The sequence below is a fragment of the Pelodiscus sinensis genome, chromosome 7 (genome assembly GCF_049634645.1).
Source record: "Pelodiscus sinensis isolate JC-2024 chromosome 7, ASM4963464v1, whole genome shotgun sequence".
Lineage (NCBI taxonomy): Eukaryota > Metazoa > Chordata > Testudines > Trionychidae > Pelodiscus > Pelodiscus sinensis.
Genome location: NC_134717.1, coordinates 49,021,727 through 49,034,368, shown reverse-complemented (window position 1 = coordinate 49,034,368; position 12,642 = coordinate 49,021,727). Strand labels below are relative to the sequence as shown.

The window sequence follows — 12,642 nt, the reverse complement described above, 5'->3', positions numbered from 1 at the left end:
ATGTGTTCCTCTGTCATTATTAAAGATGCATACAGCTGTCTGCAATCGATTTTTTTCCCCTAGAATTCACATTGTCCCATGGCCTTCTTCACATGTAATAATTATTTTGTTAGCACTGCTATAATTCATACTTCTGACAGTTGCAGGGGCTATTTGCATGTATGTTTATACATATATACTAACCCTGTCTAAGTAATTAGACCATGGAAAAGCACCATTTTGAAATTTTCACTGTGGTCATATTTCTAGTTTATCACTAAGAGTCAGTGGGGGGGGGGGGGGGGCAATCAAAGAATTTGGAAAGGGGTTGAGGGCCACACTCTTCCATGATATTAATGGACGAGGTGCGGGGGGGTTGGGATGGAGGTTGGGTGCAGAAGGGAGGTTGGGGTAAGAGAGGGATTTTGTGAGAAGGAGGGAGTTGTGACCTGGGACACTGGACTGGTGTGAAGGGGGTTGGATTGTGACCTATGGCAGGGAATTGGGGTACAGGAGGTAGTGCAGGAATTTGTGTTGTGAGCTAGAGTAAGAGGGGAATGTGATCTGGGGCAGTGGATTGGGGGGATCAGATCAGGGGGGAATCTGGGTGCAGGAGGGGACAGAGGACTTGGGTATGTGGAGTAGGGAGCAGAGGATTGGGGAAGGGAGGGGCTAGGAGACCTACCAGCCAGCAGCCCATTCCCGAAACCCCCTCCCTGCCAGCCAGTGTTCCGTCTAAGCTGCCCAGCAGCACAGCTGCTTAATCAGCCCCACCCAGTCAGTCAGCTCCATGCACAGAGCACTGAGCATATGACTGGGCAGGGCTGATTAATCACCTGTGAAGAAGTTGTGCTGCCACATAGCTTAGAGGGAACACTGCTACCCTGCCACCACACAGGCTGCAGCCAAGTGCTCTGGAGCTCCTTGTGCTTCTTGGCTGCCTGTTATAGAAACAGGAAGTTCCCATTGGCCAGTTTCTGGCTAGCCAATGGCATTGAGCTGGGGGCAGGAGCAGCTCCTAAAACTTCCTCCCTCCCCTCCAGACTCACAGTTTTTAAATAAAAACCTCACCACAGTGGCATTTCCGAGCGGCATGTGGGTGGGGTGAGGCAAGCAGGAAGCCTGCCCTTGGGCTCTCTATAGCATCTGTGGGGTAGATCCCATGGCTTGGCAGGCTGAATTTTGCCCAAGCCTGTTCTAGGGGGACAAACGTGCACTAAGAACACAGTTTTTTGGAAAATGGAAATGACACTTCCTCACTCCACATGCTCAACAGCTGTTTTGTTGTGGGATGCCTAAGGGTATGTCTACACTAGCCACCCTAGTCCGAACTAGGGTGGCTAATGTAGTCATTCGAACTTGCAAATGAAGCCTGGGATTAAAATATCCTGGGCTTTGTTTGCATGTTCCCGGGCGCCGCCATTTTTAAATGCCCAGTAGTTCGAACTCCTCCTTGCAGGAAGAGTAACGGTAGTTAGGGGCTTTAGTTCGAACTTCCTAGCCCGTGCCACTAGGGTTCCTGTGCTTTTTCCTCTTTCCTCTTCTTTTGAATGAACTCCCTCTTCCCCTTCCACACACGCCTTTTTCTGAAAGAGCTGTTTTAGAAAAAGGCTTCTTCTTCGTAGAAAGACGATTCCCAACGCCGGAAAAACCCCTCTAGATTTACTTTTGGAAGAACGTGATTGCAGTGTTGACGTAACTCAGGTTTTGTTGGAAAAAACAGCTGTGTAGACATACCCTGAATCAGTTGGCCCATCAGGACTCCTTACTGTCCAATGGCACCAGAAGGGAGCGGAACAAGCTCCAATATCTGGATGCTGTATGAAAGAGCCACCTTTTGCCTGAGAAGAAGGGGGAAGGAAATAAGATGTAGCATTCTCTCCAGCTCACATGTGTGCATGCTACCAGCCAGCAGGAGGGAGAAAGGCTACTACACAGTGCCAGTCACGCCTGCATGGGATCCCCTTTTCTTCCAGCTCATTGCTCCTGGACTCATCAAATACATACCATGGCTAGTGAAATGGGCGATTGGCCCAGTGTAGCTGGTCCCCAACAAATTAGTGATGCTCTTCTGTGGTGTGCTAGTGAAATCAAGAATATTTTCACTTACAGTAATAGAGGCTAATATTGACATAAAATATTGTGGAAAGATGGTGGGTAGGGGTGTGCCTCTTTAAACTTCCTTTGGATTTTCTCTAGCACTTGGTATAGGGCAAATAGGATATTGCTAGAGAATAGCCTTCCACTGGAATGCATACATTGATAACAGCACTGCAGAAAGTGTTCCATCACAGCTTACATTGTAAGTCTGGTTTTCCTAAGAGAAAGTACATCTGGGGCCAAATCTTTTCTCAAGCTAAGTTTCATTGCCTTCAGTGGGAATTATGTCTTAAAAAGAACTCTAGGCCTTGGCCTTTATTGTACACATCTTTAGGCTTTAGCTATATTTAAAATAGTATCTGGTTTTGTACCTGGAGAATAACCAGCACATACCAGGCTGTAATCCAAGTAGTGGAATTTTCCTAAAGAATTTGTTTGCCTCAGTAAATCTCTCTCTAAAGTGCGGAGGGGAGAGGGAGTGTTATAGATTAATAAACCTTACATAACTAGGGATCTGGACTGGATAATGTAACAATAGCAAAGCCTGTAAGCTGTATTGTGAATGAATCAGTTCAGGGATACAGGAATGTATGGAAAGGAAATCGGTTTATTTTCTTTTTGCTTTCTGTCTAAATACAGATGAGCAAATTCAGGCTTCCAACTTTACACAGCAGCAGGCTCAACAATGAGAGGGGCACTGGGGGCAGCAAAAGTTCTAGCTCATCCAAAGCCTATAAGGAGCTCCAAGGATGAATGTTAGCGGTTGGAAGGAAGGTATTCTTTGGTGGGGGACATGCCACAACAAATTCTCTACCTGACTCTTTGCTGTCTGGTGTACTGGTCACTTAAGACCCTCATACTTTGCGCAGCTGTTTACTCAGTCCCCCTTCCACTCACTCATCCACTCATTGTGGAAAGCAGGGTGGGGAACCTAAGGCCCAGGGGCTGGCTGTGGCCCCTGGCTTCTTGGATCCAGCCCCTGAGGCTCAGGGCTCCCCCTCCCCACCATTGAGAAGCCTATGCCAGTGCTCCAACCTCTCCTGCTACCCCACCACAGGGCTGGAGCACACACAATCTACTAGCCTCGGCCCCCCACTATGCTCTGGTGTGCAAGGGAAATGTGGGCAGTTGGGAGCCATGTCAATGAGGGTTGTGTGGGGTTAGTTTTTGTTTTGTTTTTTTGCTTCTCACTTGTGAGCAGCCCCTTACTGTTTTTTCTGTGGGTAGGTGATCCCTGACCCCAAAAAGGTTCCCCACCCCTGTGTAAAGCCATGGATTTTGTTTAATTCATGCTTTTCATGTTCACTATGAAACAGATGCTCCTTTCCGTCTTCACTGGCTTCAGCCACTTAATCAAACTTTCAAACTATACTCTGACAATAGATGAAAATAGGCCCTTCAGACATTTTTATGACCAGACTAACACTGTCTCTCACCCCGCTTCTACAATAAAATATCTGCTTGATATTACCACCTCAGTCTGGAGTATGCATGCAGAAGACGGAGTTGGCACCTGTTGCTCTTTGAGCCCTGATCCGTCTGGACAGTCTGCTGTACATGTATTTTTCTGTAGTATCATCTGTGCCAGTAGGCTGCAGCATCGGGCTTTCCTCTGCAATGAAATCAGAGACTGCTGTCGGGGAGCTTCTCAGATGAAAAAGACTATACTAAGAATAACGAGTGCTTAGAATAATGATTAATATTTTCAAGGCCATAGGAAGAAATGACCTTCTATGTCCTCCCACATTTATTCCTTGGTCCAACCATGCCTGTGTCCTGTCTCCAACATCTGATACATCAGAAGAATTAAAAAAAAAATCTCTGTGTCCAGCCCTGTGTATAATTCTGGACATGGTGTGTGTCTGTGTGGCAGGATGATGCCCTAAAGTGGACCATTCTATGCTTTGAAGCATGATGTTTAATTATTTGTAATGTTACTGCAAAATGCAGTGTTACAAAGTGGCATTAATGGTGGTAAAATTGCCCAGTTTTTTTAAAATGTTCAGCACTAAAAGCAGGGCACTGGCGCTAAACTGCTATAGGCCCACTGAAGCCAATGAAGATGAATCTGTTTATAATAGCTGAAGCTCTGCACCCATCTCCCACACCGGTCTTTTTCCTCACAAGTGTCACCTCAGCTTACAGTGATGTTTCCCACTTTGACTCTTGATTAGCTGCTCTATGATTTCTTTTTCTAGGGTTTGATCTCTACAAAAAGGATGCGGACGCATTGGAGAGGGTCCAGCGGAGGGCAACCAAAATGATTAGGGGTCTGGAGCATATGACCTACGAGGAGAGGCTGAGGGACTTGGGTCTGTTTAGTCTGCAGAAGCGAAGAGTGATAGCAGCCTTCAACTTCCTGAAGGGAGGTTCCAAAGAGGATGGAGAGAGGCTGTTCTCAGTAGTGACAGATGGCAGAACAAGGAGCAATGGTCTCAAGTTGTGGTGGGAGAGGTCCAGATTGGATATTAGGAAAAACTATTTTACTAGGAGGGTAGTGAAGCATTGGAATGGGTTACCTAGGGAAGTAGTGGAGTCTCCATCCCTAGAGGTGTTTAAGTCTCGGCTTGACAAAGCCCTGGCCGGGTTGATTTAGATGGGATTGGTCCTGCCTAGAGCGGAGGGCTGGACTTGACGACCTTCTGAGGTCTCTTCCAGTTCTGATTCTATGATAAGGGGATGGTTGGATGAAATAACATGATCTTGGTAACTAATTGACCATTCATTACCAGTTGGAAATAGGTCAATGGAGGGATGATAGGAGTTGCTATAGGGAACTTTCTGGGTGTCTGGCTGGTGAGTCTTGCCCCCATGCTCAGGGTTTAGCTGATCGCCATATTTGGGGTCAGGAAGGAATTTTCCTCCAGGGTAGATTGGCAGAGGCCCTGGAGGTTTTTCGCCTTCCTCTGTAGCATTGGGCACAGATCACAGCTGAAGGACTCTCTGCATGTTGGGGCCTTCAAAGTATTTGAAGGCTTCAATATCTGAGACATAGGTGAGAGGATTATTCTAAGAGGGGTGGGCGAGATTCTGTGGCCTGCACTGTGCAGGGGGTCAGACTAGATGATCATAATGGTCCCTTCTGACCTTAAAGTCTATGAGTCTATGAGTCTACATAGGCTATGTGGCATAAGGGAGGACACAGAATGACTGGGCTTGGCTTAACTTTCCTAATTTGCCCTGATCCATAGCTGAAAACCTGTGTGTGGCTCTTTCACTGGGTCTGTCCCAGCTGCCAGTGATGTTTGTGGGGATTTTTGTGTGACAACCACTGGCAAGATGTGACCTATCACAGGAGAAGCCAGCCTGTTGCTGGTTCAGTAAAGACTTTTGAAAATGATAAATCACAGTTGCAATGTTTAGAGATGGGTGGACCAATCAGGGCTTTGCCCAGCAACATACATACCAGAAAGCATGGTATGTAGCCAAAGATCATATCCTACTGTGCAGCTTCACCCAAGTTGCTCCTGTCTTTCTCCTCACAATTTAGCCTCTGGGCTACTCACCTCATACAAATTCCTCTCTTCCTTAACAGTCTCTGCCTGTGAGAGAACTTGCTGCCCTGTTCTGCATACTGAAAGAGAATGTGTTGCCCTGGTCAGCAAGGGTTTCACAACTAATAAATTGGACATTAACATTGTCTGTCAGTCCAGTTTTGAGAGAGGCATAAAGCAAATCTGTCCCACTCAAAGAAAAAAAGCTTCATAGCTACCATTGGTAGAGGCTAAAGAAGCAACCAACCCTGAACTTGCCACCAGCAAAATGTTAAAATGCTTAAACATGCTGCCTTGCACTTCAGTTGTGTTTATTTTCTAGTGTTCCTCTGCTTGCAGCTTCACCAGTGTCAGCAAAAACCCCTGGGTTACTTGCTATCTGGTATCTCCTGGAAGCAGCTCCAATACATTCCAGAAAGGTTTCCTCCCAGCAATTATACTGAAACTCAACTGAGCACTTTCCAGAGTGTTCCAGGAATTAGCCTCATCTGACTGATCACATCACAGAAAAGAAACTAAAGGGGATTATTTTTATTTTAACGTTAGTAGTTCCCAGCATATGTTGCAGTAACTACTCCTCTAAAACCCCAGAACAAAGATCATGCAGTCCTACACCCCACATAGGCCTTGTAGTCTAAGATGATGATCGGACTGGGAAGCAACTCTACTTGGTGAGAGAGAGGACTTGATAAATCAAGACATAATTACATGTGGTGAGGAGTGGACAAGGGCACTGTGTGAGCAAAGACATTGGGCAACTGTTAGCACTGGTTGGAACACTTGTTAAAACATTCTGGTTTGTCAAAGTGTAATGTGAAGATTGGGGAACATGAGACAGAGACCTATGTGCTATTGCCTGATTTTTCACGCTACTGGCCCAGGATGTGAGTGCTCCAGATTCAAGTCCTTGCTCTTTCAAATTTAGAGTGATCTGGGATGAAAAATGCTGCTCTGACTCAGGAAGTAGAAACTTCCTTCCCCCGCCTGGCATCCCCTCCTGAATCCAGACTCCTTCCTGGATCCCCCTTCTTAAGCCTGAACCCCCTCATTCCCAGCTGCACTCCCCAGCTGGAGCCTTCACCCCCCTATCCTGTGCCTCAACTCCCTGCCTTAGCCTGGTGCAAGTGAGTGAGAGTGGGGAAGAGTGAGGGAGATGGAGTTGGGGGGAGGCTTGCAGAAGGTGTGAGGCAGAGGTGTTTGGGTTTTGTGTGATTAGAAAGTTAGCAACTTTATCCTCACGCCAGCTCCATTCCCCATTCCAGCCTCAGACGTCCCTTCAGTTGCAATCCTAGCCTTGACTCACTTACCGCTCTCCATGCCCCATCTGACCCCCGGAACCTCAGCTCCACTCCTGGCCTTGGTTCCCATGAAGAGGTGTGGACATAGCTTAAGGCTGAGCATGCTCCTGAAAAGGTTGGGGACCACTGTTCTAAAGGTTTTGAAACTTTGAGAGTTGCCACAGAACTGTCTGCCTGTGGTCAGCTTTAGTGACAATACTCACCTGCACTACTTCTGCTGTGCTCTTATCAGCTGTTTATAAAAGTGTAGCATGTACAGGCAGTCCCCGAGTTATGCGGATCCAACTTAAGTCGGATCCACACTTACAAACGGGGCTTTCTCGGCCCGGAGCTCACAGGCAGCGGGACCACCCAGAGCGCAGCGGTCCCGCCACCTTGACCTCCAGGGAGAGAAAAGCTGCTCCGGGTGACCCTGGTCTGCTGGGGACCGTCTCCAGCAGACTAGGGACACCTGGAGCAAAGCCGGGGAGGCGGAGGGGTCCCGTGCCTCTGAGGCTTTGCTGTGGCAAAGCCTCAGAGGCACGGCACCCTGCCGCCACTGCCGCTTTGCTCCCGGTGCCTCAGGTCTGCTGGAGACCATCTCCAGCAGACCAGGGACACCGGGAGCAAAGCTGCAGCGGTGGCGGAGTCCCGCGCCTCTGAGGCTTTGCTCCAGGTGCCTCTGGTCTGCTGGGGACCGTCTCCAGCAGACCAGGGACACCTGGAGCAAAGCCAGGGAGGTGGAGGGGTCCCGCGCCTCTGAGGCTTTGCTCCCCGTGTCCCTGGTCTGCTGGGGGGGGCGCAGCTAGTGCACCCCCTCTCCCCCGTAGTCCAGGCTTTTGTTTTGGACCCTGGGGTAGAGCAGCTGGGGTGCTGCCGGGTTGGTCCTGCAGGGACCTACCTGGCAGCCCAGCTGTTCTGTCCCAGGCTCGAGATTCAGCCGCTGTTGAAACTGATCAGTGGCTGATTCCAGGAAGCTGGGGGCAGAGCAATTCTGCCTCCAGCTTCCTGTAGTCAGCCCATGGTCAGTTTCAGCAGCAGCGGCTGAATCTGGAGCCAGTTCCGACTTACATACCTTAAGAACAAACCTATAGTCCCTATCTTGTACGTAACCCGGGGACTGCCTGTATATTAAGTCTTATGTATGTAAGGGTATGTCTACACTGCCACCTTAATTCGAACTAGGGTGGCTAATGTAGGCATTCGAAGTTGCAAATGAAGCCCAGGATTTAAATATCCCAGGCATCATTTCCATCTTGCCGAGCCCCGCCATTTTTAAATCCCCCTTAGTGCAGACTCCGTGCCCACGGCTACACGCGGCACGGAGTAGGTAGTTCAAATTAGGCTCTCTAATTCGAACTACCGGTACACCTTGTACCACAAGGAGTAATGGTAGTTCGAATTAGAGAGCCTAATATGAACTACCTACTCCGTGCCGCGTGTAGCCGCGGGCACGGAGTCTGCACTAAGGGGGATTTAAAAATGGCGGCGCCTGGCAAGATGCAAATGCAGCCCAGGATATTTAAATCCCGGGATTCATTTGCAACTTCAAATGCCTACATTAGCCACCCTAGTTCAAACTAGGGTGGCAGTGTAGACATACTCCATTTGTGTTACAGAAGCATGGTTCTGTATTTCTCAGGTAAATTTAGCATCCTAATGTGCCCTTATGCTGGAATGTATTTCCAAAATGCTTCATGATGTTATTAATGATCTGTATTACAGATGCACCTAGATACAGAGTTGACACTGCCTCCCCCCATTGTTCTAGATCTAGGAATAATTGGGAGAAAGGGGTGCAGCAGTACCCAAGTGGTTTCTGTCACATACAGAGCTTGCAGATTATTTCAATGGCACTCAGCTTCCACCACTATAAACATTGTTCCAGCACACCTAATTCTACATGCGGTATATGTGCAGTGAGAGCCAGTCCATACAAGCTTAAACATCTAAAGCAACAAGATAAATAAGCAGTGAGAGAAAGAAAGTAATATTAATTCCATTTCACAGATGGCAAAGTAGGGCACTGAATTTAAGTGAGTCACGCAGGGTCTCACAGAAAATGAACTCACCTTTTCTTGGTTCCAAGCTTCTGCCTCAACTTTTTTTCCTTTCCCGTATTTTATGAAGGGAGGCTTCCCCTTTTGCATTAGAAAGACACCTCAGTTCAGTACTGAGTCTACAGCATAACTGAAGGTTTCTTCTATTAGTCAGCTTTTCATTAAATTATAGCCATAAATATCACTTTGAATGTCTGTGACTGGAGCTGTGATAAAGAACTCATATACAAATGTAGAGAAAGATATGGCTGGCAAACATAAAGCAACACTTGTTACAGATTGTGTAACTGGTAAGTCTTTTCTGAACAGTGTCAGCTTAAATGTGAGCCAAATGAGCACGCAAGGCAGTTACAAAAGACTCTGTATTTTCTTATCCGTCATCTCTTATTTTCAGTAGCTTGTCTCATCAGTGGGGACTCAACGGGTTGAATGGATACATTCAAAATGAATCTTTATACAGAGGCCAACCTCAGCTAACACAATTCTATAGATTGTGACTGGTTGCCCTCTGTTTAGAGATGGAGTATTAAAACTAGGGAATTCAACTTTAAAGAGGTATGGTTGTCCACCCCAGCTCATTGTCTGCTTCTTCTTAAGCTTTCAGCACTCACAGAACTTAACATGGGCTGTGAAATGGGAACTGCACTATTGAACCAGGCCAAAATTGAACCATTTTAGAGATGAAAGGTTCTGGAGCCTATTACCAATATTTTAGGCAGCCAGTGTGCTCCGAATCAAAGTTTTTTCCTAATGTCCTTATGTGATTGTGTTCAGTAGTAAAAAGGATAAACTAGCTAATATGTTACAATGACTGAGCAGCATCAGATACATACCTTTATGGAAAGCAAGAAGCAGTGAACCATTATAAGCAGTACATGCACTGAATGCAACAAAAACTAATGAAGTGCAGAATTAAGCAGGCATCTCTGGTTTGTCTTAGGTTTGAAGTATGTTACTATGTGTAACCCTGGTATGATAAAAGCTGCCCTGGGTCTATAGACCCACCTTATCTAAAAATTTCTCTTCACAGTCAACAGAAACAATGCACAACATAAAATCTTGTCTAAATGAATTTAGTATTTATTTGTAGCTTTTAAATTGGTACTATTTACAATAAGTCTTGAAGTACAGCTCACATTCGGTAATTAAGCTCTGGCAGTACTGAAGTTAGACCACTAACGTTTGCAAATTACATTTCTAAGTCATAAAAAAGGAAAGGAAGTGACTAAAATAAATGTTTCTCTTCCATTACAAGTATCACAGGACATGTTTGCAGAGTGCTATAAAATCCAGTCAAGGAATGCTCCCCAAAAAGCATCCTGCTATGTGTGCGTTGAGTGGTGAGATGAAGAATGTTTCAGAAACACAAGCAAAGGAATTCCATGTTTAGTATGGAAAATTTAGCAGTTCAGTTATTCACAATAGCCTTACACAAGCCCGATGCTAATTAATGGTCCCATTCTTCTTCTCTTTCATTGACACCCTCTTCTTCCTCTGGGAATGCTGAGTCATTCTGACTTTTCAGATGCTTAACCCCTGCAAATATAAAGATCGTATTTAAAGTCACATTCAATTGGACTAACTGCTGCCCTAAAGAAAGAAAAAAGCCACAAAACAATGGAAAGTTTTTATAAGTGACCTCATCGGTGCTGCCTTTCATAGCCTTTCAGTTCATGCACGTTACACCAACGGTATGTCTTTCCATTCCAGGATTCCTGACAGCACTCTTGGATCGGAATAACAATGTCCCACTCAATCAAGTTAAGCCTCTGAAAAGCTAAAATAATGGCAGATGTCTGTGGGTTCTTGGCCAAGAAGAATTTACAACTTCTGTTCAGTTGTGAGCCCTGAAATGTGTCTCTTGGAGAATAGATGCAGTGCAGACTCCTGGCCCAAATCCTTGACTGCTTGGACTCACCTGTTCTTGACCCCTCACCTAAGCAATTTCACATTATGTGTAAATCAACTGGATGATTTTTACAGGTTACTCATCCCTTGCGGCATCCATAAAAGTAGAACTTAACTACATTGGGAACTGCAACTTGCCATTAATACAAATGTCTTCCTTCCAGGCATGTCAACAGGAGTTTTGCAATGGGCTGTTGGTGTGCTATGGTCCTAGCAATGTGCTTTATCATTATTCATATATGAATACAACCCAAAGCATGCTTTGGGAAACAAATAACTAACTGGCTAAATCACATTCAGATCAATGTCATGTCTTTTAAATAGCACCTTTCGTCCTAAATAATCATTGAGTACTTCTACACTATAAGCACAGTGCACGATGCCCAGTTAAAATACTATGAGGGTGAATACAAAGGCAAACATAAAGTAGGCAGCATTCTGCTTAGCCACAAAACAACAAGAAGCTGGTTGACCCTAGGACACTTGGTAGGCTCACACACACCCTCCAAAAATGTTAATGTACTGGCCCCTGGCTCTTCCTTGTATCTATGGGTACCTCTGTGCTAGAAAGGTTTGACACTAGGAGATCTCAGCTCAAAGAATTAAAGCACCATGCTAAAAGTGAGAAGTGCACACAATGTGCAGTTTTTCCTTCTTTTTCCCCTACCACTAGTTATTATATTATAGTGTTATCTCTAGTTTTGCAGTATTCAGCATCTAGCCAACACCAGTAGCTGCCTGAGAGTGAACTTATTAAGCCACCCATCAAACCTCCAGGCCATCCTTCATTTACCAGCTCACTTGCCTGCTTCACTGACTTCTTAGGAAGAATTTTAGAAGCAGCAGGCAGCTGCTACAACTAGTCAGAAGTTTCTGAAACAGCTCAGGCTTGAACAAACAGAAGATACTATAGGAGCAAAGATAGGTAGGTGTGTGTGTGTGTGTGTGTGTGTGTGTGTGTGTGTGTGTGTGTGTGTAATGATGCATTTGCCTTGCCTTGCCTTGTGGAGAATAAATTGAGTGGACTGCAGATTGGAGTCCACACAGAGTAAAAACATTGAAGTTTATTAGGTCTCTGTGTATCAGGTAGGGCTGGGATAAGAAGAGACAACAGTCCTCTTAGCACTGAGATTTAGTTTTGAAGTTTGGCTTGAAAACCCAGCCTTTCTGTTGTTTTAGCCATAGATGAAAAATGTGATCCCAAATTTCATGCCTATTATTCATGTCTGAAATTACCCCTGGCCCCGCTCCAAAAACAAACATAAAAGGCCTGCAGGAACAGATCTAAGCACCAACTCCACAACCCACAATGCATAGTCACTCTGAGGCTGGGACTGTGATTAGTTTCTGACTGGGTCTAGCTCACTTGGCAGACAGGCATCTCATCACTAATCAGAGATGACGTGATCGGCAGCAATGCAAAGAATATAATGTTTGCTTAAAACACAACTTCTTCAGCCCTTTCTCCAAGAGCACAAATGTGTTTCTCTGTACGAATCAGGCATACTTCCATTGGCCACCTTCTAATGTCAAAATGCTTCTTCATTCTTAAATAGGTTCTTATATTCTCAAGCAAAGCAATGCAACTCAGCATCCCAATATAAATAACCATGTCTTATTTGTAGCTATCCTATGGTTATAAGCATAAGGCCATGTCTACACTTGCAGCAGCATGTAGGGTATGGATAGCTACATACTGGACTCTGTAACGTCACACAGCAGTGAAAGGAGCTACCAGGGACAAGATAGCCACCTGTTAAATTGTCAACAAGAGCACTGCAGCTGTGAGAGGCACTGCTTGGACATCTAGGTTATTACCCACAG

General features: G+C 45.7%; 1 protein-coding gene and 1 long non-coding RNA gene across 6 annotated transcripts in view; both read right to left on the bottom strand.

Annotated features, from left to right (window-relative positions):
* LOC112545553 (uncharacterized) overlaps positions 1-9,257 on the bottom strand; it is a 57,252-nt gene extending 47,995 nt beyond the window's left edge. Inside the window, exon 1 of the long non-coding RNA XR_003089059.2 lies at positions 8,923-9,257. This is a non-coding gene — a long non-coding RNA (uncharacterized LOC112545553). The remainder of the gene's footprint in view (positions 1-8,922) is intronic.
* Positions 9,258-9,830: 573 nt separating this feature from the next.
* The window catches only part of PPP1R1C (protein phosphatase 1 regulatory inhibitor subunit 1C), an 82,019-nt gene continuing 79,207 nt past the window's right edge, over positions 9,831-12,642 (bottom strand). The window contains exon 6 of one of the 5 annotated variants that reach the window (XM_014572862.2): positions 9,831-10,446. Coding sequence is in view for 4 of the 5 variants with exons in the window: in XM_006121696.4 (XP_006121758.1) it covers positions 10,358-10,446 (89 nt within the window). In the remaining variant the exon portion in view is untranslated. The remainder of the gene's footprint in view (positions 10,447-12,642) is intronic. The other 4 variants (XM_006121696.4, XM_075933753.1, XM_006121698.4 and 1 more) reach the window with 4 other exon arrangements.